Source organism: Fusarium verticillioides, chromosome 11 (genome assembly GCF_000149555.1).
Source record: "Fusarium verticillioides 7600 chromosome 11, whole genome shotgun sequence".
NCBI classification, from domain to species: domain Eukaryota; kingdom Fungi; phylum Ascomycota; class Sordariomycetes; order Hypocreales; family Nectriaceae; genus Fusarium; species Fusarium verticillioides.
Genome location: NC_031685.1, coordinates 522,081 through 546,449, shown reverse-complemented (window position 1 = coordinate 546,449; position 24,369 = coordinate 522,081). Strand labels below are relative to the sequence as shown.

Genomic DNA, 24,369 nt, shown 5'->3' with positions numbered 1-24,369 from the left:
GGCAACCCCAAACGAAACCGCCAAAGCACAGCCCTCGCATTTAACAGAACCCGTTCTCATCTCCGAACAAGGATTAAGCTCTGATGCGAGCTCCTTGAATAACTTAACAAGACCGCTAGAGAATGACGAATTTGTATATCACAGGCAACGCGTTGACAAAAGGATCGAAGAGGCTCAAAAGAAAATTAGTCGGAGTAAGCTTGGTTCCTGGGTTGACCATGGAAAAGAGGAATTTGAAGGTTTTGTTTCGCAACTTCGACATATGAATCACGACCTCGAAAGGACTCTACCCCTGGCCAGCCAGCTCGAAGATGTTTTCGCCGCAATTCGTCCATCGTATGATCGGCCAGAGCTGTGGGAAGATACCAAGGAAATTCGAAGTGAGCTTGATGGCCTTCACAAGGCCCTTAGCTTTGTCAACTGCACTGTCGCCAAGAATGGACTCCAAGCAATCCCATTTGCAGTCAAAGTCGAGGAAGACTTTGAAGAACTCAGATCCCGAGCAGAAGATAGTGGAATCATCAGCAGTTTGCCATTGACTTTTCATTCTCTGCTGGTCGGTCTATGGAGCATGAGCTGGAAGATGAAGTTGCCGATAGTCAACCTCTTCACCAAAGTACTTATCCCTTGGTACAACTTGCCGGCCACGAGCTTTCCTTAATGGAAGATGAGAAAAGTGCCTTTAGCACAGACGAGGCCAGAGAGAACTTCAAAGACCTTTGGATCGGATTGCCCGTCGGTGGTGCTGAAGGGAAGTTTTTCAATATGGCCCCGGGGCTGGTGATGAGGAATGACACACACCCAACGAGCCTTGGATTCCACATGTGCCGCAATAGCAACGAGACAGTTGTTCTTGGGTGGATGCGGACTTCCTATGAAGGAGGTGCTTACAAACCGCTTGGTGCTAGCGATGTCGAACCAGTGGAAAGTGTGGTGCTAGATTTGGAGCCCGATGAGCGCGTTGTTAGGGTTCGCGTGTCCAAGCATAAAGAGTCGAAGGATGGACTGGTTGGCATTGCTTTTCTTGAACTTAGTACTTCGGCAGGGAAGAAGGTATCAATTGGCAGTTCAAAGGGATTGAAGATTGTGGATACTGTGCCAGAGGATCCTTCTCATGGCCTGATGGGCTGGTACGGCAGGGAATTGGAAGATGGCCCCATCGACCGCCTTGGGACAATTTGGAAGTAGTTAGATACCATTTTGGGTAATGTACTTCTTACTAGCTATTCAGATGCGATTGCTATTGAAACTAAGCTAGTATACGTTCAATCTTGCTGTATAATTGATGATTATTACTAGCCTGGAAGAACAGGATCGTTGCGTCCCAGATGATACTCGTTCATCTCACACCGTGCTAAACATTCTAGTCTTTAATGGCTCCTTATCACAAAATAAACTTTGTATCAGCACGTTGAACAGACTGTCAAGTAAACTTCGGAGGACTTTCTCCGCTGTATGCAGACTTGCATATAACATCACAAGTGGCTTGCAGTAGTCTATTGCTTCCTAATGCCAATATTACAGCTATGCACACCGACTTCGCAAAAATGCAATTGAAACAGGAATAGTCTCGCCACATCTTTCGGAAACTCTCACATCCGAGATACCCAGTCTCGCCACCAAGTAACTCTGGACTGTCGTGTCTTCTTTAGGTTGGACGTGTTGAAAGCCCCCCCGGATCTGATTGGCCACCTCGTAATAGTATATTTCCCCATAAGCGCCCCTGTGACGGATATGTCATATTCAGCTGCTCCTTAGAACGCCATGTTTCTGCCCTGTCAATCCCCCTTGAACCTTGATGAGATTTTTAGGTTCCCTCTTTCCATGGCTTTTGCGAAAACCCTGATCAAATTCTTTTTCTCTATCAGATTTTCGATTCAACTTCGGCCCATCTAACTTGACTACAGCATGATGTCAACGCATAATCTTGAGCGAAGTGTTGGTGAACCATTTTTCACAGATGCCGAGGGAGGTGGACCAGCTGCTCAGCCGGTCACATTTCAGTGAGCTTTCAAGTTCACCAAACCATCAAGAGATATACTGACACTTGGAAAGCAACAATGCTTTACAGCATATACCAATCCACGATTTAATTGCAGATGAAGACGACCCCCCAGAGGAGGACCAGCATTCCACTCCTGAGGACTATGCCTTCTCTACGAAGACAAGCAATCTCAAACGCGACAGGGCCAAGTTCCTTCTTCAAGGCTATCGTGCAGTGGGAGTGAATGACGTGCCAGATAAAGAGCTCCTCAATTTGACAAGCTACATGGAAAATAATGTGAGGGTGATCACACCGGAGGTGTTAGATATTATACTGGAAAGCGAGACAAAGTCAGGGAGACTTGATGAATTCGGTATTGTGGATCTGCGTGCTCCATGTAAGTCTTTTGCATAACTGTGCATCCTGCCCAATTCATTGAATGTTATTGAACAACCTCAAGCGGATTCTTACGAAACCAAGATTCGAGGCGCATTTGATATGCCGTGCTTCAGTCCGCTCAAAGCTCTGATACCTATTAATGGCGACGAACTGTAAGCGCTGAAAACCGCGGATTCAGATTTCCTATTTATTAATTTGTATTTAGTGAGCGAGGTTATTGGAATAAGTTAATATCAATTAAAGGCTCTCCGCTTCCACAGATCTTAAAAAAGCGAGTCTTAATCTTCCATTGTATGGAGACTAAATTTCGAACCCCTCAGTTTGTTTCTGGGTATGCTGAAATCCTAGGTAAGCCGGAGGGTCAAGAAATACTTATTCTAGAGGGCGGCTTCCTAGCCTATAAGAATTATCGGGGAGCTAACCGTAAGTGCAAAATCTGGGTTGACTATATAAGCTGATTGATTTAGTGGTTCAAAGAAGTACTGAACACACGGATGCAGCAAATAGGCTTCTAGCAAAGAATACAGCAGTAATAAATTTAATAGGAAGAGCAAAGGGTCTTAACTTCTTTTAAAATAGTAGTTAGCATTATATTTAGTTCTTCATTATTTATCTTTTTCTTTTTAAATCTTTAATTAAAGCATTAATAGGATAACTGCCAGTCTTTAGAGTTCTTAGAAGCCTTAACAACAGTCTTGATATCTTGGGAAAGGAGGCAGGTACAAGCCCGACCCGGTACTTATTACTGCCCTGGCTTTAGTTCTAGGTTCTCTCTACTAGAATAAGCTCTTAGCTATAAGCTTTAACTATAAATAACACTTCTAGCCTATAACTTAGATATTAATACTATAATAATTAACTAATAGTTATAATATAAAGCTAATATAATATAAACTTAAATAATAACTCCTTAGCTAGCCTTAAAGGTTTATAAAGCTTTAATCCCTTAGCTAAGAAAGGTTAGCTTAATACTATAAATACCCTAGATCTTTAAGATAGGAGAGGTAGTAGCGGTATTGAGTTTATGAGTCAGTTATAAGGTTAGAAAATACACTTCAGGTTTAACACAATGCCGGCTTTAGTTCAATCACAGCGATGGCAGCCAAATAGATATCTTCAACTGGTCCATAATTGTATTTTCCACTCCTCACCACACCACATGTCGCTGCATTAAGCATGACATCTTGCTGGGGAGAAGGCTCTTCGGAGTGGCTCCGTCCACCAATCGAAGACCAGAATACGTTCAGCACCAGCTCTTCATTGATTGATACTTAAAGCTTATGACGCCTTAGCGAGATAATCAAGCTACTACACTGGAAAATCCCATTCAACTTTAGCTTTTGGAATGCAATATATATATATAGCCTCAATAAAGATAAGTCTCTTAATTAAAAGCAGAATAATGTGCTTTTGTGATCACTCAATCAGTAACCTTATTGGCAGACACCAGCTCTATATCTCCACCCCTTTTAATCATACCATACAGCATTGGCAGGCTCATTCTCAAAATCCAGGTGAGCAACTGCCGACGCACTCTTACCTTTGATCTTCCAAACTTCAATAAAGTTCGAACCACTATCAGTGATAGCAAAGGAATCCTCACTGAATGAAGCCGGCGACACAGCATTCGCAGAACCTCCGCTGTTGGTGGTTTCTTGCAAAAACAGCTGCTCCTTGATACCTCCAGTTTTGGCATCGAGGCTAAACGCAGAGACATATCCAGGAACTCCAGTCTTGCGAGACCTCGTGGCGGAGAGCAGATATTTAGGGGATGATCCTTCAGCGGGTGCGGAGAGCAGTACCTCGTCAGCCCAGTAAGAAGAGGAGTTGGTAAACCCTAGTGAAATAGTTAGTTCAGCCGGATATGTGTCGTGCGTTCGGACCGTACCAGAAGGAAGTAAACTGTAGGTCTCATTGCGAAACTCGAGTTTGCCAGTCTTTGTGTCCCGCTTGTATGCCGCAATGGAATTCGCTTCCTCATAAACAACATAAACCCATTTTCCGTTTGGGTGAACAGTCAAATGTCTCGGGTTCGATCCTTCCTCGGCAGCAAGATATTGGACCTCTTCAATCTTGCCACTTTCGCGATCATACGAGTGAACCCAGACGGCATTTCCCATGTCATCAGCGGAGTACAAGAAATCGTTCTTGGGGCTCAGTGCGGTTCCGTGTACGCCGCCTTTGGTGTTGTATGTCGCGTTCGCAAAGCTCTTCTGGAGAGTGCCGGTCTTATCCACAGATATGGCGACTGTTGGACAGCCGCCTCCGTAGGGTGTTCCGAAGACTGCGAAAGGAGACTTGGACGATGCGGTGATGAAGTTTGCGTTGTTGCCTGCATTTGAACTAGTCAGAAGAATGATTCCTGGTCGGGAGGGGCTGCGTACAGTCTGAGGACAAGCTGACATTGCTCTTGTAGGTCAGCCCCAAATCCTTGGTGATCTTGTAACTTTGGAAGTAGCCAGTGGTTCCGACGTATAAGTTTTGTTTACGAGCCTAGATATTTGATTAGAACCGATCTGATATTGGTGTTTGAGCAGCACCTACGTCGAGTGCTATCCACTTCGACCCATCATCAGACGTCGATGAGATATTCTTCTTCAAGGCCAAGGACAAGGCTTCATCATCGAACTCAAGGGCGGCAATTGTAGAGCCTGAGAAGAAGCCGCAAAACAGGTAATGGACTTCAGCGACAGCTGAACCGGCGAGCAGAGGAAACAGGGTTCTTGGGAACATTGTGCTGAATCGGAAGCTGCTAGGTAGGATTAGCAATGTGCTTGGGAATTCATCGAGTATTTATTGTGCCAAGACAACTGGGGTTCCCGATTCAGTCCACTACAACTACAACATATTGTGGTCTACGTATTATTGCCGGGACGATCTTCGCATCTGTTTGGCTAATAAGACGCGGCCCTATTGCGCGGCAGCTTAATATAAACGCTCGGGATGTGGGTGAACCCTCGGTACTGTGGGGCCGGTAGTTGAAGGAGCGGAACTAGCAAGCCGTTTGATACAACTCTGGAAAACTTGGCCTGAGAGAATTTGGCAAAAATATGCTTCAGATATTCTGTGATAAATATACAAAGATGGTACGCGTTTCAGCGTATGATGAGTTGTGCGAGGCCGAACAGCCCAGAAAGGATTTAGCCCCGCAAGCTTAGATAGAGGTTATAGAAGGCCAAACGGATGCATAAGTAAAAAATATAGCATTTGTTGACCTTCGACCTACATGGTTAACAATTAAAAGTTGTCAGTGAAATAATCCGTGAGTTCATGCATAGGTAAGCGGTAGGCACATGGGGCTACCGTGTTGCACCGAGGCAATGCACAAGAGCGATGACTTTGGTGTTACCAGATGTAATTGATGTACTTAATTCATACTGGTAAATTGGCCTGTGTGACTGAATATTCGCCCTGAAGGGTCTTCTGCCCCCATGCCTGATGTTGCGCCCCCTGGGCCTGCTTTGACCCCCTCAGTCTATGCTCCAACCTTTCCGACACTATACGTCCTCCCCAGACTTTTAGTCCTACATTCCAGTAGAAGCTTTCAGACTACAGATAGCGCGCGTTCACTCTCACAGCGTCTCGTTAATCCACTTGCTCTTATACGCCACGCCACTGCGTTTAAACAGCTGCGCAATAGGGCATCGTCGTTCAACCTCGGCAATAAAATGTTCGAACGCAGCATCGTCTGCATTTGTCTGCACAGACACCTCCAAGTCCACACTCTCCCAATTCGGGTTACCCTGCTCACCTCCAACAAACACCGCAGTGGGAAGTTGGCCCCTGACTGAGACGCGCCATTTGCCGAGGGTGAGCCCGTGATCCTTGGCTACAAGCACGCCTGTGACTTGGTTGCACGAGCTGAGGCTAGCGAGGGTGTAGGCGATAGGCGAGGGGTGTGATTCCTGGCCGCCAATGACCTTGGGGGCATCGGTTGAGAATTTGTACGACGTGTCTTTAACGAAGATGGTTTGGATGAGGCCACTTCCTTGGCATGAGATCTGAACTGGGAGGCGCTGGGAATGAGATGGAGAAGCACAGAAGTGTCGGGGATTGAGGGTCAATCTTGAAGAGCGCTGAGAGTTGATAAGCGCTCGCGACGTTGACTTGAGAAGGGCTTGAGACATAGCGAACTGAGATTTGAATACGAGATTTTGAACTTGGTCAGGGCGCATGGATAATTTGAATCGATAATATAATGTCAACGTGGATTCTAGCTTAAATACTCCTCAGTTTGCTACCCTGATGGCTTTCTCTTTAGGCCATATAACTGATTCAATCAGGCGTTACTGAACTCAAAGCTTAATCCTAAATGCTCCGAAATCCCACTAAATCTTGCCGCCAAACACCACCAACCCGTCCACTTGGACGGGAGAGCAGCATGCAGGCTCTTTCTATACTGTCATCGGGATTCATGGCTTTTCAGCCAAAAGTCAGGTCCTAGGCACCATCAAGGGCCAAAAGTGTATTTCCTCTATGTGTTCTTTTTTTGTGCGTTGGGGCTAAAGCCTCCTGACCACATAACCTTGTCACAAGTACCCGGATGGATTGTCATGAGTTGACAATCCCGATTACGGAGCTGATATTCCGAGTGCAGCGGCACATCCCTCCGCCGCGCTCACGCCGTCTACCCCATCGCCACAGTGCAAATGGTATACTCGCCATTCTCTCTGCCGATCGAGTCGTCGCAGATCAAGCTGCTCAATATGGCGCGTAAGCTGAGCGTCGCTGTTGTCGCATACTCGCCACTCAGCCATGGTAACTTTGTTGATGGGGATTTCAGATCATATCCACTCAGGTTTAGAAAGAAGAATCTCCCAAGGACTTGGCCCTCGTAGACAACATTCAAGACATTACTGATGCTACGTGACGTACTGCCTCGCAGCTGACGCTGGCTTGGCTTCTGTCCCAGGACGATGGAATTATCCCTACTTCTGGGGCAACAAGGCCAGAGCGATTGGCCAAGAATTTGGCTAGTTGCAGGATCGAGTAAACGGAGAGGAGAAGGGTGCGGTGATAAAGGAAGTAAAGGATGTTGAGGTTATAGGTAGTCAATAGCCGGAACCGAGGTCCGATCAGTAATTTTGCATTTTCCGATATCCTGGCACTGAACGAGCTGTGTCAAGTCTCTCAGGGTCGAAAGAAAAAGAGATGTTGCTTTATCTATTAAAAAGCAATTTAACAATCAAGTTGAGGCAACCAGTCCTGAAGATAATAAAGGCCGGTTGGAGCTTGTCAGTGCCGCCGTATGCTACTGACGCCCTCGCATCATGTAACAGAGCAATTGTGCTATTAACAAGCCAACCACGCTCTTCGGTGTGGGCCTAAAGAAAGGAACTTAAGAGATCTATTTAAGTCTAGCGTAGTTCTAAGAAACACGGAAACCTCATTCCTAACATAAACCTCGTCATTTATTTCCAGAAGAACAGCCCATGTCGTTAGAAGGGACATCTATTAGTCTAAAGAGTCAGCATGTAAATAATACATTACTATGGCACTATTGGCAGTATTCCGTGTCTTTAGCCATAGCAAAGAATGCATTTTTATGCCGATAAAAGACACAGTAACGAGGGACCAATCACGAGCAGTTTGTGCCGCTCTGAGCACATCTATGTCATCCCACTTCTAGTCATTAGTTAGACCGACCCTTGTTACTACTTGGCTTCTAGCGCACCAATTCTAAGACATGACGTAACAAAGTCACCAAAACCCCGGTAGTTTATAATGGCATTTAAATGATGGTATTTGATCTTCCTTGTTGTTGATCTTCCGACCGAAGAGCATGCCTTCCGGTTCCACCTTTATCCATCCCTAACTTCAAGCCCAGTTATGTATATCTATTACTTTTAGTGTAGGACAATAAGCGCTGGGCCACAAGTCTCGACTGAAAACAACATATCTAGTTTACTACTTGGAATAATCTTCTAATCCCAAAATTCAAGTTTCCATTGTGAAGAAAAGGACCAAAGTACGACACATTCGCCCCGAGCCCTTCATGGATGAACAACATCCTCCAGAGGAAGAACCCATACAATTCCTCAAAATACCAGAGAAAAGTCCGCTCCGAATGCAACAAATGTTGAAGAACCAATCCAATGCCAAAAACCCGGGTTTCGATAATCAAGTTCTCGATGAACTCTCCGATCGCGATTTGGCTGCCATTTTCTGCAGCCAAGAAAGACAAATTGAAAGTCTTCACGAGACCGTCAGTAATCTACTTAGCCAGAATAAGCTACTGATTTCGAGGTATTACGATAGGATGAACGAATCAGTCTCTCTACGATCAAGGGTCTTGACTTCAAATCACGACTTGCAGAACGCTCTTCATGACACGAAGGCTATGGCGTATGCTGTCGAGGACCTTCAGAGTCAGATTTTGCAGTTGAAGCAGCCAAAGACATCAATGACCACGCCCAGATCCGTCATAGTGAACAAACTACTGAACCCGCCGCTTTCGACTGCCCAAGACTCTCATCCTTCCATGCCTATCCCACTTCAAATGGCTAAGGAGCTCAAAGGGACCCTCGATAGGCCGATGAATGCTGATGAAGCTCTCTATATTTACACCACATTCGAAAAATGGCTTGGTAGTGAAGCTCTGCAGTTGGTCATACTCGTCACCTGCTGTGTGTGCCAGAAAGTCAGGTTCAAGCAAGCTGCTGGCTTCTCGAAGCCTAGGCCTCTTAACGAATTCATCGAGAGGGACCTCAGGTTGGGATGCCAAAATCCTGTCTGTTCAGCCTGCTTTCTCAAATCAATTTTCTCGTCTTTAGCACGATTGAGAGAGACTTGGTGGAAAGCTCAAGACTTGGAGGTATACTTGCCATGTCCTTGTGGCTGCTCCCCTGCAGGAGTTCACATAAACGATCGCAGCTCTTTGTTGCAGGTATTGCAGTACCTAGAGAATGAAAAGGCCGAATTCTCGGTGATCAGAATGTAAGCTACAGTCAATAGCCTGGAAACAACAAAACAACTAATCCTGGACAGTTACGACACGATTCTGCAGCTAATGCAAACCCTTTATTTTATTGAACCCCGAGTCACCTCAGAAGCCAGACACGTGGCAGCACGCCTGCATTTCAAGATGATGAGAAATGGCTTAATGCATTCGCCCTTTGACCCGAGATATCGACGCCCAGCTCGAAGGGCTGGATCGCTGTTGAAAGAAGACTTCAGCCATGTTGAACTATATAACATCGACGACGGTCGGAAAACATTACAGGTCCCTATCTTCACACAATTGCTCCGGGTTGAGAAGACTCCCATTGCCTGCATCATCTGTGCGGAATCTATCTATAACGTCTCCTATGATGCTGTCGATGAATGGATCGAAGTCTGTACTGAATTCGATGGTGATTGGGTATGGAAGATCTCACGATTCCCCAAGATACTGCGTGCAAGGTGCAAACATTCAATCGACTTCTGCACGTCTTGCTTACAAAAGCATATTGGATCCCAGGTGGAGCGGCTAGACAAGACCGCCTGCGACGACATCCGTTGTCCGTCTCAAAAATGCCAACGGTTGCTCACCTACGAAGAAGTACAACTATATGCACAGAAGGAGGCATTTGCCAAGTGAGTTTCTTCCATGCCTATACAGCATATTTACTAATGCCGTGACGATACAATGAACACCTGCAGCTCGAGGCGTTGCGCCGCGCTCTATCTTTCCCATAGTGCTTAGCCGAGAACTAGTTTAGTCGTTAAATGCATGAATTGATCTTGGAAATCCATGTTTTGTGTGCCCAATATGTCTTGCAAACGTATTTTACTCACCAAAAGCTTTTCGTTTGTTAGTTTCAAGTTACATGCATTTAAAGTAGGAGAATCTGAGGTGTCTTATATTGGAGATATTTATCTGGATGCTCAAGAATTATGACTCTTTGTCGACGTGCCAAGTCGCTACGATTACAAAGTCTATATCGATGTTACTGTCGTTCTCTATCTTTCGCCTCAGGCTGATGGAACCCATTGAAGCGAACACAGATTACTCATGGAAGGAGATCCAGGAGGCTACGCTCTGGATATATACTCTAGTAGGCGAGTCACAATCGACACAAGGCTAATGGAGGTAGGCGCCATTCGTCCAAATCTGTCCGAGATGGTACTTGCTGGCACTAAGCCGAGAATCTTGCAGGGAGCATAATCAGCTCCTACACATGGCAATGTGTACTGTTCTGCTTCTTGAAACACGATTAGGTCGCGGGACATCGGCATCAAGTGACTTGGTACAGTATGCGAGTGGTGAAAAGCGCTGCGCTGATCTTGGCAGTTGCCGACAAGGCCCGGCGCCTGGCAGAAGATGATGAAGATTTTCGTCTTGTGCAGAGCGTGACGCTGCCTGAGACATGGAGGGGCGCGGTCGCGGGGTGCAGTGCCGGTACAGCGGTATCTTGACGAGCCGAATGTAGGATGTTCTAACTTGAAACAGGTAGTAGAAAGGGTGGTGCGAGGGTCGTTTGTCAGTTGATCATCTTTACCATATGACTCTTGGCTGATCAGCGAGACTCCCCGATACTTCCCCACTGACTCGATTCCATCGGGGGCATCCCCGATGTTTTGAACGCATGAATCCATTAATGTTTATGCTTCACAAGATATATAAGCTGGGTAATTAACTGCCTTAGCCCGTTTTGGGCATTGCTCATCCTTGAGTTATTCTATCGCCCCAACACGCACATCTTTATACAATCGTGGCTTTGAAACGAACGACCAATGATGACGTGCCCGACTCAAGAATCTGAGAGCTTCGATAGGCCTCACATGGAACTTCCTGGATCGCTTCCTCGCCTTGCATCGGCCGTTCTAGCAGCGGTTCCAGACGCCATTGTTGTGACGCAGAGCGGCACTCCGTTCAACTTGCTCTGGGTTGAACGGGCCAAGACTCATTTACATGCTTGGCTAGCTGGAAACGAGACTGGAAACGGCATTGCTGATGTCTTGTTCGGCGCAACATGCCCTAGTGGAAAGCTCCCGCTCTCGTTTCCGCGTCGCATACAGGACACGTCAATCTTTTTGAACTTTGGTAGCGAGAGGGGACGCGTTATATATGGTGAAGATATCTACGTTGGGTACCAATACCACGAAAAGGTTGACCGAGACGTGCTATATCCTTTTGGGTGAGTGAAGACGACAAGACTCTGCAGGACAAACTGACTAACATTCACAGACACGGTCTATCTTATACCACATTTACCTACGATAAGCTGCACGTCGAATCCTCATAAGTGAGCTTCTAGATCACCAATTCTGGTTCCGTTGCCGGAGCAGAAGTCTACCAGCTTTACATCGCTGCTGAAGATACTACATCCTCAATCTAGAGACCCAGAAAGGAGTTGAAGGGTTTTAACAAAACCCTTTTGCAGCCTGGTGAGACGAAGAGGGCTGAGATTTCACTGGATAGATTTGCTCCTTCATTTTGGTATGAAGAATTACATTGCTGGGTGAGTAAGAGAGGCGTGTACAGAGTACTGGTAGGATCGAGTCGTAGCAAGATTTTGCTTGAGGGGGATCTGCATGTAGAGGAGGCTACCAGATGGAGTGGACTTTGAGTAGACCCTGTAGTAAACAGGATGATAATGTCTCTCTAGCAACCATTACATTTATAGCTGTAGCAATAACTTCTTCTTTTGTTCTTTGTAGAACCACCACTCTGGAGCAGTGGAAACGGACCACCAAGGCAGCACTCGGAAGGCTAACGCCATGATTATCATGATTGTTATATTTTACAAATACGGGGAACGTCTAACAACAGGAGAAAAGTATCAGCTAGAATAGATCACTCGATTTATCAGATTGCGGTACTGTGTGGTCTATTCAGAACTGTCAGATGAGCTCTGTTGAGCCTGGCTAGAACCCGTTAAGACCACATCTCCCAAGTCGATAGAGTGAAGCTACGCCCCCTCTCGTTTCGCGAGCATACTTCTCAAGCCCATTTAAAAAGGAAACAACAATCTCGCGCCAGTCTTGAGGAAGAACCAGTCGCCGAGATACAGTGGTAGATTGGAACTGGAGGCTCCGAGCAGCGCCAATGAGTATCATGGAACAACCTGTACTATTCCGAATCCATATCCACAGTCCATGATCGATCTTGTTCATCCGGTCCATAGCCTTGAGTCTCCAGGCGCGATACTGAAGACCCTGGGAAGCTATACTGACTATCTCATCTTCCAGAGCACTGGAAAGTTCAAGGTCATAATTGAGACACAGCCGAACGAACGGCCGGCACAAAAGCTCCTTGATAAAGAGATACCTCGAACGAAGGATGCTTTTGTAAATGTTTGGCTCGAGTGCGGTAGTTGCATCCGGCGGAGGAAACGATATTTCTGGTGGAAGGGATAGATACCAGTCTTGCAGCTGTGAGCCAAAACCCTCGTACAATCGTAGCAAAGACCTGGCTTGCGCTTCGCTAGGACACGCCGATATTTCGACCTTGGCATCGATGATGCGGTTGATCAAACGCCGGGTGGCGATGTCCGCGAGGAAGTAATACCACGCTGTTGTCTCGTCAAACAGACAATTCGCTGCTGGTGGGGACGGAAACGTGAGACGACCCTCAATGTGTTCTAGCATCGAACCAGGCAGGCTGGGTATCTCGTAGCGAAACTCGTTGTACAGACAGATCTATTAGTCCAGTACATAGAGACATAGCTTCTCACTTATACTACTGATTTGTATACAGTGTAGATAATGCTTTGCTTGATTGCTTGAGGACTGCAAGGGGAATTCTATGGCCCGACAGGTAAAGAGGGTTCCCTATAAGCTGTGTGAGCATCTACATCACTGTTGATCGTGTTTGCATGTCTTATCTGGCCCATATTGCAGAGTAGCAGGAATTCCATGCCATTGTAAAGTACCTCCAGGCCTCGAGTGGCTATAGATTACACATGAACCAGATGCTGCAGGTCATGTCAGTCCGCTTACATGCAACGCTCCAGTACCGATAAGCAATGTCGGTGTTCTGCTCAAGATCCCAACTGTTGCTACTTCTGGGTGTTTCGACTTTCGGGTCCTGACATAAGGCGCCGATGGCGCAAACAAGGGCGACAGGCGTGTCTGCCTCGTCCAGTCCAACCCATTTTCGGACACCTTTGTAACATACTGGTCGAGAACGGCGACGTCTAGAAGGGGATTGACGCTGTGTACAGTACTGAGATAGCTCTTCTACACCTTCTTTAGCTATGGGAAACTTATCGGGGGAAACTCGTCGGGCACAGCGATCAAGCCTCCATTGTCAACAGGGATAGGCTCGATTTCCTGTGGGAACACGGTCCATGTCAAGATAATGTCGAGGCCTTCAGAGAACCTTTCGAAATGTCGTTCGGGAGGAATGGACCTCTTCTAGCGACCACGTATCTGTAACAGATACATCCCCCAATGCCCAGCAGATATTGCCAAGCCGAGAATCATGTTCAGAACCAGTGTCGATCAGTAAACGCTTCCAGTTCGTGAAGAGGACTTTGTGAGTCCACTAGATCAACGACATAACAGTCCCCCTCATTCACATCAACCATGATCACACTTGCCAAAGGCTGTTGCAACATCTATAAGCTTAAATTTGCCACCATAGCTTCTAAGCTAGACCTACTTGTGTGATCTAGGATTCAAATTTGACGGAAAACATAATGTCGAATTGGAACTTGCAGGCGGTTTCTGGTGCGGTAGCTTAGAAAGAAGTCGAAATTGACAATGGTAAGGATTGTGGACTTATCACGGCAAGTACTTCATTACATACCCGTCATAATTGGCATAACCCGAATACATATTATATCTTGTTGAGAGCAGAGGCTAGCTACCGTGACATATGGTCTGTACTAGCAATGCGACATGATGACAACCACCACCTGCTGCGCGTATGGACCCAGACAGTGATCTGTAACCATGGCAAGGCTTGCTGATTGATACAACGCAGACATTCCGAGCCGAACAATATCACTCCACCAAGCCACATCACATGTTGAGCAAATGCTGCGCGGACATGGTTGCCATTAGTGGCAAGCTAAGTTGACCATAAACTGAAAATGTAGGTTGATCGTGCGACATGCACTTTCGTGGCTGGCTGAGTAGTAAAATAGGGGATGTTGTACGTGAAGGGGGTTGTCTGGATTCCCAAATGCGTTAAATAACCTCAGAGCTGAACCTACTGAGCTATCGAACACAGCTTTCGGAACAACTGTGGCTGGCTGAAATGAGATGGAATGGCAATATTGCGTGACTTTGACTCGAAGAAGCTTTTTCGCGGGCTAACTCCGTGTGACGAGGCGCTGTATTGCAGTCACCTACTGCCTTTTCCAAAACCTTGCATACTGTATAGCTAGCTGGACTAGCAGATTACTTGGCCCTTTGTTTGACCCGAACTTAGAGTAAGTCCATAACGATATGTAGAAGCTGATGGGGGGCTGGCTGAAGCGATCTTGCGGGTGACCCAACCAAGCTCGCTTAGCAGGCCTAGACTGAGGAACTGGAACCGTGAATAGTTCCCGACTTGCAGGCTGAATAGATACGACCTGGCCTACAGGCAGTCCGTACTGGGTCGACCCTCAGCCGCTTCGGAAGCAGGATAGGATATGACTTGAGCTGGCCAAGAGAAGCCCTAGTTATCTGAAAGCTTGGTTCCTCGCATTGGCAGAGATAAAGATTAGGCCATTGGTTGATCGTACTCCCTATAGCTACCGTAAGGTAGCGTGGTACGAGTTGGAAAGTCTGGCTATCTGAAATGGTATATATAAAATGTCGGGGGCGATATCACAATTGACTTGTCATTGAATCTCAAGGGCAAATGCCCAATGTAAAGGAAATGCGTAACTACAGAATCTAAATAGATTTTATCTGCATTGTTTCTGAATCTTAACGATTAGGCTTTAAGGGACACTTGCTTTCTCTTCAAATTCCCATCCCTCAACCTTGCGAGACCTGCAAAATCGCACTACTCCATACTTCCTACTTCCTGGCTGAGGATCGCAACCAAAGAAGTCATTCGTAAATGGAATTCCCCATCCGTTACGAACGCGCTCTTTGACTTTCCAAGCGATGTTTCCGTCACTTGTCAAGTCTCTACCACCATATGTAATCTGGCGAACTGTAACATCCCCATTGTCCAGCTCCGACTTGCGCTGCTGGAGTTCGTTCCAGTTGGCATCTCGCTCCAGCTTGCATCGATCCAATTGCGACTGCAGCTGCGCATTTGATGATGACAATTCCGACACCTTATTGCTGAGGCTTGATGAGTTGCTCTTCTGCTGATCCAACTGTGACTGCAGTTGCTCGTTTGATGATGATAATTGCGATACCCGGTTGCTCAAGCTGGACGAATTGGTCTTGAGATTGTCGATCTCGGATCTGGCGGCAGCTAGCTCACTTGACTTGGCTGTCAGATCACGTTGAAGGACGTCGGTAGTTGACTTCGCTTCTGTGCTCTGGGCTTTGCTCGTAGTGGCAAGTTGTTGCGCTTCTTGAAGCTGAGCTTTCAGTGTGATGATCTCGGCTCGACATGCGGCCAGATCGTCGGCATCCTTTGCAGCTTTGGCTTTGGCGTCAGCAGCTGCCTTATCTGCAGCGTCTTTCTTGGCCTTTTCCGCCGCAATTTTCGCGACTCTAGCCGCAGCAATGTTGCTGTTGTGATCATTTGGTCCCAGTTCAGAGACTAACGCGTCATTTGCGCCGCTGGGATCACGATGTTCATTGATTGCCATCTTATACAAGTTTCCGGTGTGCGATTGAAATATTAGCAAGAGCAATTATGGGATGTGAGTATTTCCAAATTTTGAATTCGGACGTTGTGGAGTGGAGAAACTGAAGAGCAATGAAGTTCAAAAATTCAGAGTTGGGCTGGGGGGGCTCCCTGACCCTGAAAAATCAGTTCATGTGCCGACCTACATCATCAACTATACGTCACGCGCTGCCTGGAAACTACAATGCCGTGGAATGAACGAATTCGATAGTTTCTACGTTATTGTCTTGTAACAGCCTGACTGCATGAAGCCTTTCTTGGAGACCTGAATCACATACGAAAGAGGTTAGATCTCAGCTTTCAGCTACAAAGTGGCGGCCAAAAACTGTGCACGCCCTCTGGGGCACTCTTCCCAAGTGTTATCGCATGAGCGTGACTTAGTCCGGCCTAAATTCCTGCGTGAAGCAGTAGGTACACATGATGCCCCTTGTTCTCATTATAGGGCTCGTTGTAGGATCTGGAATGGTCCATTGTTGGCTCTGCGTATAACCAGGTTTCACTTACTGTTTGTGACCTGTCAAAAACAGCATCAAATAAATCATGCATCATTGTCGGTGGCTTTCTCGAAATCCAGATGATTCACGCCGACTCAAAGGCCTTCTTCCCATTATTGTGCTCACATAAGTAATTAAATCAATCAATCTGGAATATGCGAAGCCGATGATGGGGCGAGTCAGCATTATCATGAGTATGACGACATGTAGAATTCGCAAATGAAATGCATTAATTATCAAATGAGATTAAGAGGCAAGACGCAAAATCCTATTAGTTACAGCCTACATTCGTCCGCCCGCCTTCCTGATCATGTTAACTTGGCGGTTCACTTGATCCAGATCATTCTCATCCTCTAACTCCTTCTTAATAGGTTCCCCGACCTAACCACAGATGCGCATTAGTAAAGTGTCTATCATCAGACAGACATAAGTGAAAGTTGAACGGTACTTACGGGGAGGAATTCTTTGAAGAGAAAGGGACTGATATGGGGCTGGATTCTGTCTTCATCCATTGCAGCCTCAGGGAACTTGGTCAAGATGTTGATCTCTTGAACGATGCGTATCAGGATCATACGAACCATACTGCGTGCGTTTTCCAGACCTTGAAGAGTCGGAGGAAAGTCCTTGTTAACATTGAAAGGCTTCCAGATGTACGGGCGATCTCCTGGCTGCTGCTTTTGCTCCTCAACCTTTTGGACAGACGTATCATTGCTGGACGTAGGCTCAGCATCTGAACCATCGTTACTGGTGCTGGAACTCGGAGTGGCGACAACTGTACCATTCGCATCAGCGGGTGTAGCAGGTTTGGCCGCTTCTTCAATCTTCTTCCTATTCTCGGAAGCAGAGATAAGTCGGCTCTGTCCTGCAGACACATCATATGCCAAGACTTGGAGGTTTTTGGCAATGGTCTTGTAGTCAAGGTATGCTTCCTGGAGGATAGTAGAATACACACCAGCCATCTCGAAAGCGGGCATCTTAAGCCCACCGAAGTGGGCATGGTAACTGCGCAGAGCAGTATACTTGGTCAAAATCGCATGGGTGCGCATGGGAGTCTTGGCGACAAGGTGAGGAAATTGCAGCGCGGCTTTACGCATGGTCTCGAATGTCCAGTCCTCGCCAGCTAAACACAGATTGTCAGCTGTCAATTGTGGCTGCAAGGCTCTACCCAAAACTCACGCTCCTTGAGACCCTGGCCACCACCAGTGTAACTGACGGAGATAGTAGTCTCATTCTCATCTAGAAAGCTCATGTCGTCTTTCCTGAAATCGATAGCCAAGGCACCTCTGTTTGTGGCGTCTTTCTCCCCTTCAGCCTCTGTTGCCTCCTTGGTCTTTGTGAATTTAGCTGCGGCCCTGCGAGACTCAAATTTAGCATCAACCGTACAACAACTTGGATGAGAAGATCGAGTAGGATGCATACTTTGCCTTGATTTCACGAGATTTGTCTTCAGTCCTTGCCTTGACGGAAATAACAGCAGTGAATGTGCCGCCCTCTTGATACCCTGTACACCTAATTGTCAATATCACTCCGCAAGCCAACATATGGTAGTCGTGAGTAATAGGGGACATACCGGACACGAAGCAGTCACCGTAGACCTCAGTAAAGTTCTCAGCACTGATGCCTTCGATAGGCTGGAAATTGATCAGGGAATGGTCGTAGATGACTTGGTTCACGACCTTGACAGAGATCATGAATGTTGCATCTGCCTCCTTAACCTTGGAGGTATTTAAAAATCCAACTTTGCCCTTGGCATCAAATGCGTCATATTTGATTGAAAAGGCAGCGTTGACCTGTGATATGTATATGATTAGGTCTACAGTAAAGCGAGAGCTCCATACAACTTACATTCATCTCGTTGGTCACATCTGTGACCTTATCAACGATTGAGGTCTTGTAGACAACATCCTGGGCAACAGGTTGCTCTGGATCTAGGTCTTTCTTGTCTGGAACGCTACCATCTTTGGAGGATGTAACAGCCCCATTGACACAGATTTGTTGAGTAAACGAATTGAAGCCTTTGAAGTTTCTGTATTAGCGGTATGTCATCAGGAGGCTGGGGCGGAAGTATAAACCAGTTCCCAGCTGCATGGCTGTGTTAAAGGGGGCTAGAAGGGTTGCCATTTCGTAATTGATTACAAGTACAGTTCTCCAAGATCTGAGATACGCTGAGAAAGTGCGAGCATTGAGATTGGGGGATAGAGTTGAGAAGTGATCTAGCAGGCTACACGAACATATTTGGCAGTTTGATAAGGCTTTTGTCAGACAGGTAAAGGTTTAAGGTGCCTGCTATGGACTGAATGCCTGTCATTGTGACAAACCCAGAGGCATTCCAATACTTGCGCCTGGTTACAAATGTGGTATAGTTTCTGCGATAAGGATAGCTGAAATAACTCTCACTCGTATGATCTTCTAATACTGTATTGAGTTTACCACGAGTCACTATCAGAATTGGTTTAGGCTTCAGCTGCCATGTCAATCTAGTTTTCAGCTGTAGGAGAAAAGCCACTTTCCACTTACTATCTAACCCTCACTCAGCTCCGGGTCATTCTCTTGGCGCACAGATGGCGTCTCTATAGTCTCGGAGTCCAGCCCAAGGGAGCATCAACAATTCCAAAACCAGACCAGACCTGCAAAGTTCGTCACATTTTTCCCAAGGCAGCTGTGATCCGCTGGGGCCTAGATCCAGGCTTTTCAGCTTAGCCAAAACACGCCCTTGCAGTTCTGCTCCACGTTGCCTATTGGCAATTGAGGTCTCTACTGCTGTTTTGTAGCTGCCGTAATTGCTGGCTTCGACCTTTGCCTGGTATGCGTCCAGCGAATCGAAAGCGGCCAGATTTGCCGCCCCCGTTGACGAATAATTGGCGTCGTTCTTTTTGATGCTGTCTTCGTAGCTGAGAAATAATAAATGCACTTCAAATGAGATATCGAGGCGCTCTGACTCGCCTTGTGACGCTCCGGCACCCCACATGACGGTTGAGTTGGTGCCGCCGAGAATGTAGCCACCAACGAAATAGTCTCCGAATTTGTCGCGAAAGGCGGCGCATGGATCATCAGAGGTTCGGAGGATGCGAGTGGCATCTTCGGAGAGGCTAGGAAAATGGGCTAGGGTGACTTTCCCGCAGCGGAAGCTAGTGTGAACACTTGCTTTGTTGTGCTAAAAGAAAGCTGAGCTGCTATTCCTGATCTAGGACCATAGTCTAGGGGATGCATCTTACACTTTCATCCTGGTTTGAGTTCTTGCTATACTGACCCCTGGCTGACCCGCCCATCACTGACCCACCGATAGACCCAGCAATGTCTGCTGACAAGTCGCGGTGAGAATTGCTGGAACCACTGACCGTGGCTTGGTTGACGACTCCCGTACGTGTCTCTGTATAAATGAGAGGCGTTGCAAGGAGGGAGTCCATTCCAAAGGCCATTTCCTCGCCGAAGCCGAATTGCGAGCCTCGTGACTCAAGTAAGCATTTCCCGACCTGAATATAAGCATTGGTCCAGGGTAGTGCAAGGGGCATCTGGGTCGAGGCCGCATAGCGCAGTGATGGCTGGGTCGGGTTTTGTGGGAAATCTGTTTCCAAGGTCATTTTCGGGGCGGCAAAGAAAAGTGATGATGTACGAGCTGCAGTCAAGCATGCTGGGGAGTCAATTGTGCTTTGTAGATGGCTCAAGTCTGTTTGGTATTTCAGCTGCTGTCAAGTGTCTAAGGCGTTTAATAGTTTATCAGTAGCGCGTTCAGCCCCGCAAGCCCCCGCCTGTCCATGAACCGCAACCCCTTGTGATAGCTGTCGCATCATGCGGATGCCAACCTGTGTCTAGATCTGGTTAGCCGCGTGAACTTAGGCGAGCTGACCAGTGTCAAGCGAAACAAAGAACGCCAAGAGTCAAGCGCCAAGTACAGATTCTACATACCAACAGATGGACCAGAAAAGCCTGGTTGGAGAATACCAGAGCGCAATATGGTCCTACACCTGCTTGGAGCTTACAGACCATAAAATAAAGCATCAAATCCCTTCCTAAGCCCCCCCAGTGTTCAACTAGTTAGGTACACTCGTTATCTTCAGTGCCAAAGCCACAGAGAGACTCCCCGAACACTTCAACATGGCGTTGATGCTGGCACCTTACAATGAGGCCATGCGGCTAGGTATGGGGTGAGTACTCCTTGAGTACCCAAATGATTGCGCAGGCGCTTATATGAGAGTTTATCAACAGATTCAATAGCTATACGCAGCAGCTTTGCTGTAATGACGTTGTCAGATTACCCAGTGGACGACCTGCTACCGAGAGTGATCTGAAAGACACCAAGCAGAATCCTCCCGCCCAAAAGTCTCTTCCAGGTTCTGGAGCGGAATCTGGTATTCTGTCGACCCAGAAAGGCACAGATTCTATTGTTCAAAAGAAGATTGGTGTTGGCAATGATAACCAAAATGTCGTCAGCCAGGTTGTAGACTGGCATGCAAGCTTTGTGGATTCTGTGAGCGAAGTCACCAAGAAATTGGACATCAGCGGTATGCACCAACAGTCCTTGATCTGGATATCAATTAACGGGGCCTGTGCCGTATCCAGGAGCACTGTCTGTCAACGTGGACGCGATTGGTAGCGTGAAGGTCGCGGGACACTATGTTGACGATAAAGCCTTGAAACAGTCGGATGCTACATACGACATCACAGTCAATGTAACAAACCAACGTCTCGAGGCTCCGCAAGTCACGCAGTTTACTCCTATCGCCAATATCGACCAGAGCCGCTTTCAAGAGGTATACGGGGACTGCTTCATATCAGGATTCCTAGAAGGTGGTATATTTCATGCACTGGTTGCGTGTGAGAGAACTGACGATAAAGCCTTGCTGGATGCCGGAGGCGAGATATCAGCTGGAGCCAAGATTTCAGGTCTAGATATCAAAGGTAAAATCAAGGCTAATTTCAAAACCGGCACAGAGAAACAGAATTACACAACAACAATCACGTAAGTTGGCTTGCCCACGAGCAGATGGAGTGGTTGCTGACCTTATGCTTGCCAGAGTGAACTGGTCAGGAGGTGGCGATATTAAACCAGATAGTATCAACGAGTGGGACATTAAGAGCCTGACCAGAGTCGCTATGGACTTTCCAGACAAGGTTGCCGCGTGTATGTGATATTGGAGAAGTTTGTATAATACAATGTACAGCGCTAACATATCTCTAGGCCCCCAGAGAACATAGTATGTGACCTTGTGATATCGGTATTTGGTTGATTTGCAGAGGATTGAACGAGTTACATGCTAATGATATGTTCCCAATGTAGTGCTATTCTGACCAAGTACACCTCTCTGAGAAGCTTCCACGAGGCTACACTCAGAGGATCACCATTAGACTACGAGAACGCTGGCATCTATACTAATTCGCTACTCGACGCGTACATGGTAGGTGGGACCAGAGACTATCGACAGCACAACTAATGGGGACAGGACTACAAATACATCTGGTCGCAAATCCAAGAGAGTTAGTCCCACTTATCCAACCTTCAACGCAAGATATACCTACCTAGTACTTAATTCTGTCGCCAGGAATCGCCGCAGTTGACAAAGGTCTCATGACGGTTAAGAAAGCCGAAGAACAAGACGGCCTTGCCACCTATCGGGAGTCTTTTGCCAAGAGTTATGAGGAGCGCCTGAAAGCCTTCAAAGAAGCCGAAAAGACTATGCTTGAAAACCCAAGCCAGTTCCGCGACATAGTGCTCGAGCCCCCCATGCCTGCCAACGCTCTCCAGCCCTACACTGCTGATCTCTATGGGCTAGATCATGCGAAGCGCGATTGTCGGTTCGAGATGATTAAGATTGTCAGAGAGGTTAGCGCCCCAAAGAAACTGTGAAGCCTACAATCTGTTAATGGCTAATGATTTCTAGGTCAAGGCTGTCAGTCTAGATCCCCAGATCGCTACAGATGCCACCCGTATCTGGCAATACGTTGCACCTAGTATCTTCAGAAGGCTAGTACCGGTATGCACACGTCTCTTCACTCAACAAACCGCAGCTCATGTGAACACCTTGTATAGTCCGACGAACCGATCGACAAGAAGACTCCTGTGGACAAGGAGGCTATCAAAAGTCATTTGGCGAGCAGTGTCGAGGTGAGTAATATGCTTTGTAGTTACTAAGACTATCCGAACGGTTTACTGAAACGGTACACAGGAAGCAGCGAAAGACTACCATAACGAGTCAACACCGCCACGAGCAAGTTTCTATCAGTCTGGTCAGCCGATTTGCGATTTGGAGAAACGAGTCAACTTGAGATATGGACACCTCGCTCAGAATTGGCGAGTTGACTCAGTCAATGGCCAGAGCACCACTCCGTCCTCCGCACAGCAGTTCAACGATCTGGAAGTCTTGGATAAGACGTATTCCATCACCAACATCACCGTATGGCATGACCAAAAGCGCCTTGTTGGGATCCAGCTCCTGTACCAGAATGGGCAGGTGTTATTCCACGGTGTTAAAGGGTCGTCCTACCAGTCGTCAAGTTTCAACATCGATGCTGCACGTAAGAATAACCCCGAGAGGGTTAACCTTCTTTGGCTTGAGGCTCACGCCGACGAAGCTGGAAAGGCTTGGGTTGATACGATTCGAATCGCCACCTCTGGTGACCTATTCATCGTGGAACCAGCGGAGAGACTCAAATACAACAAATCCTTTGAGCTGAAGGCTACCAAGCCTAAGTCCGGCGGCGATTGGGAACTAAAAGGCTTTTACGGATCCTTCGAAGAGTCTGAGAAGGCCTTTGCGCAGCTCAGTCCAATCTGGGGCAAAACAGCTATTGACGACCCCGTGCCAAAGGCTATGCCACTGTTCGATTCAGCAGCGTGGACGTCGGTGCTGCACTGGCCTATCTCCACGATTGACTCCCTCAGTAGTCATTTAGATCGAGGTGACAGCTATCGTTTGTCCCATCCACGGGGTAGTTTGGCCAACACCAGCGGAACACCTTTCAACGCCCTAGACCACATTGGTGATAATTGGGAACTTATAAAGGTTGACTTTTACTTCAAGAACCTGGACGACATGTCTGTCTTGGCCGGAATAGCCGCGGACTATACCAATGGCAAACAGCTACAGCATGGCAACTGTGGTTCTGGGTTACTGATACAAACTTGGAGTCCCTCGGATCATGCCAAAGACCAACTTGTCGCTATCTCTTCTTGTATCAAGGAGAGGCCAGGCCAGTCGCAGTGTGCTCTGGGTCTCAGATTCTTCTTCGAGCGGGAGGAAGTGGAAGAGCAGAAGGAAGAGCCTAAGCAGGAACAGTCGGCTTCGAGCAAGTATGCATCAGAGCCTCTGTCTGAGGAAGTGAAGACCAGTGTCGATGATTCAAAGCCAGCGGCTGTGCCTAGTACGCCGGCAAAGAAGAAGTCAATTAAGAAGACAGAGGCCTGGGTTTCAGGGCCGTTAGGCCATCGTGAAGATAGCTTGTGGGGCTTGGAGGCTGCAAGCTCAAACCCATCGCGAAATCGACCTTCTGAAGTATGGACAGTGAAGGGATTTATGGGACAGGCTGGTAAAGAATGTATTGAGACAGTGGCTGTCATCTGGGGCAGGAAATAAAGGGTAGAGATAGTAATTTTCATCCAATTCGATTCTTCAATAATACAAATTAACCTTTTCTATCTCGTACAAGGTCTCATTCGCACATGAGACTTGTTGACCGAGGCTGTCTGTCTTTTGTGTTGACCCGAGCGGCGAGTAGCAAGCACAACCTAAATCCTCATACGTCAATAGAATGTTTCGATATCATTG

The 24,369-nt window shown here is 47.1% G+C and overlaps 13 protein-coding genes across 15 annotated transcripts; 7 read left to right on the top strand and 6 right to left on the bottom strand.

The window, feature by feature from the left end:
* Positions 1-262: 262 nt before the first annotated feature.
* Positions 263-1,188, top strand: FVEG_13027 (hypothetical protein; the record flags this gene model as incomplete). The annotated part of the gene is made up of 2 exons (XM_018902410.1): positions 263-630; positions 687-1,188. 2 exons carry the CDS (start codon positions 263-265, stop codon positions 1,186-1,188), a joined length of 870 nt encoding a protein of 289 aa, XP_018761131.1.
* Positions 1,189-1,756: 568 nt separating this feature from the next.
* Positions 1,757-2,913, top strand: FVEG_17426 (hypothetical protein). 2 transcript variants are annotated; one of them, XM_018906668.1, is made up of 4 exons: positions 1,757-2,003; positions 2,056-2,381; positions 2,445-2,806; positions 2,851-2,913. In XM_018906668.1, the coding sequence occupies exons 1-3, from the start codon at positions 1,909-1,911 to the stop codon at positions 2,537-2,539; spliced, it is 516 nt and encodes a 171-aa protein (XP_018761129.1). In that variant the 5' UTR covers positions 1,757-1,908; the 3' UTR covers positions 2,540-2,806; positions 2,851-2,913. The 2 variants fall into 2 exon arrangements, with proteins under 2 accessions (XP_018761129.1, XP_018761130.1); XM_018906669.1 differs by lacking the exon at positions 2,851-2,913 and having other exon boundaries at positions 2,056-2,445.
* Positions 2,914-3,852: 939 nt separating this feature from the next.
* FVEG_13026 (hypothetical protein) lies at positions 3,853-5,116 on the bottom strand (the record flags this gene model as incomplete). The annotated part of the gene is made up of 4 exons (XM_018902409.1): positions 3,853-4,220; positions 4,272-4,715; positions 4,768-4,876; positions 4,928-5,116. 4 exons carry the CDS (start codon positions 5,114-5,116, stop codon positions 3,853-3,855), a joined length of 1,110 nt encoding a protein of 369 aa, XP_018761128.1.
* Positions 5,117-5,955: 839 nt separating this feature from the next.
* FVEG_13025 (hypothetical protein) lies at positions 5,956-6,510 on the bottom strand (the record flags this gene model as incomplete). Its single annotated transcript, XM_018902408.1, has 1 exon — positions 5,956-6,510. One exon carries the CDS (start codon positions 6,508-6,510, stop codon positions 5,956-5,958), a length of 555 nt encoding a protein of 184 aa, XP_018761127.1.
* A 522-nt stretch (positions 6,511-7,032) lies between these two features.
* Positions 7,033-7,360, top strand: FVEG_17425 (hypothetical protein; the record flags this gene model as incomplete). Its single annotated transcript, XM_018906667.1, has 2 exons — positions 7,033-7,141; positions 7,296-7,360. 2 exons carry the CDS (start codon positions 7,033-7,035, stop codon positions 7,358-7,360), a joined length of 174 nt encoding a protein of 57 aa, XP_018761126.1.
* Positions 7,361-8,153: 793 nt separating this feature from the next.
* FVEG_13024 (hypothetical protein) lies at positions 8,154-10,279 on the top strand. Of its 2 annotated transcripts, XM_018902407.1 has the most exons (3): positions 8,159-8,588; positions 8,642-9,319; positions 9,371-10,279. In XM_018902407.1, exons 1-3 carry the CDS (start codon positions 8,479-8,481, stop codon positions 9,960-9,962), a joined length of 1,380 nt encoding a protein of 459 aa, XP_018761125.1. In that variant the 5' UTR covers positions 8,159-8,478; the 3' UTR covers positions 9,963-10,279. The 2 variants fall into 2 exon arrangements, with proteins under 2 accessions (XP_018761124.1, XP_018761125.1); XM_018902406.1 differs by having other exon boundaries at positions 8,154-9,319.
* An 822-nt stretch (positions 10,280-11,101) lies between these two features.
* Positions 11,102-11,875, top strand: FVEG_13023 (beta-glucosidase; the record flags this gene model as incomplete). Its single annotated transcript, XM_018902405.1, has 2 exons — positions 11,102-11,502; positions 11,553-11,875. 2 exons carry the CDS (start codon positions 11,102-11,104, stop codon positions 11,608-11,610), a joined length of 459 nt encoding a protein of 152 aa, XP_018761123.1. The 3' UTR covers positions 11,611-11,875.
* Positions 11,876-12,232: 357 nt separating this feature from the next.
* On the bottom strand, positions 12,233-12,955 carry FVEG_17424 (hypothetical protein; the record flags this gene model as incomplete). Its single annotated transcript, XM_018906666.1, has 1 exon — positions 12,233-12,955. The coding sequence occupies one exon, from the start codon at positions 12,953-12,955 to the stop codon at positions 12,233-12,235; it is 723 nt and encodes a 240-aa protein (XP_018761122.1).
* A 2,161-nt stretch (positions 12,956-15,116) lies between these two features.
* Positions 15,117-16,168, bottom strand: FVEG_13022 (hypothetical protein). Its single transcript, XM_018902404.1, has one exon. It carries the CDS (start codon positions 16,072-16,074, stop codon positions 15,244-15,246), a length of 831 nt encoding a protein of 276 aa, XP_018761121.1. The 5' UTR covers positions 16,075-16,168; the 3' UTR covers positions 15,117-15,243.
* Positions 16,169-16,888: 720 nt separating this feature from the next.
* On the bottom strand, positions 16,889-18,727 carry FVEG_13021 (hypothetical protein; the record flags this gene model as incomplete). Its single annotated transcript, XM_018902403.1, has 7 exons — positions 16,889-16,987; positions 17,059-17,726; positions 17,783-17,958; positions 18,026-18,107; positions 18,177-18,396; positions 18,452-18,621; positions 18,679-18,727. The coding sequence occupies 7 exons, from the start codon at positions 18,725-18,727 to the stop codon at positions 16,889-16,891; spliced, it is 1,464 nt and encodes a 487-aa protein (XP_018761120.1).
* A 421-nt stretch (positions 18,728-19,148) lies between these two features.
* On the bottom strand, positions 19,149-20,187 carry FVEG_17423 (hypothetical protein; the record flags this gene model as incomplete). The annotated part of the gene is made up of 2 exons (XM_018906665.1): positions 19,149-19,760; positions 19,822-20,187. 2 exons carry the CDS (start codon positions 20,185-20,187, stop codon positions 19,149-19,151), a joined length of 978 nt encoding a protein of 325 aa, XP_018761119.1.
* Positions 20,188-20,701: 514 nt separating this feature from the next.
* FVEG_13020 (hypothetical protein) lies at positions 20,702-21,736 on the top strand (the record flags this gene model as incomplete). The annotated part of the gene is made up of 4 exons (XM_018902402.1): positions 20,702-20,751; positions 20,813-21,108; positions 21,167-21,566; positions 21,622-21,736. 4 exons carry the CDS (start codon positions 20,702-20,704, stop codon positions 21,734-21,736), a joined length of 861 nt encoding a protein of 286 aa, XP_018761118.1.
* A 436-nt stretch (positions 21,737-22,172) lies between these two features.
* FVEG_13019 (hypothetical protein) lies at positions 22,173-24,177 on the top strand (the record flags this gene model as incomplete). The annotated part of the gene is made up of 4 exons (XM_018902401.1): positions 22,173-22,427; positions 22,486-22,578; positions 22,635-22,709; positions 22,771-24,177. The coding sequence occupies 4 exons, from the start codon at positions 22,173-22,175 to the stop codon at positions 24,175-24,177; spliced, it is 1,830 nt and encodes a 609-aa protein (XP_018761117.1).
* Between the last annotated feature and the right edge of the window lie 192 nt (positions 24,178-24,369).

Bases quoted from the DNA above. Each gene is read 5' to 3' on its own strand.
- FVEG_13022 (XM_018902404.1), bottom strand. From the start codon at position 16,074: ATGGCAATCAATGAACATCGTGATCCCAGCGGCGCAAATGACGCGTTA.
- FVEG_17426 (XM_018906668.1), top strand. From the start codon at position 1,909: ATGATGTCAACGCATAATCTTGAGCGAAGTGTTGGTGAACCATTTTTC. The intron at 2,004-2,055 runs GTGAGCTTTCAA...ACACTTGGAAAG, and splicing joins GCTCAGCCGGTCACATTTCA to CAACAATGCTTTACAGCATA. The intron at 2,382-2,444 runs GTAAGTCTTTTG...AACAACCTCAAG, and splicing joins TGTGGATCTGCGTGCTCCAT to CGGATTCTTACGAAACCAAG.
- FVEG_13024 (XM_018902406.1), top strand. From the start codon at position 8,379: ATGGATGAACAACATCCTCCAGAGGAAGAACCCATACAATTCCTCAAA. The intron at 9,320-9,370 runs GTAAGCTACAGT...AATCCTGGACAG, and splicing joins GAATTCTCGGTGATCAGAAT to TTACGACACGATTCTGCAGC.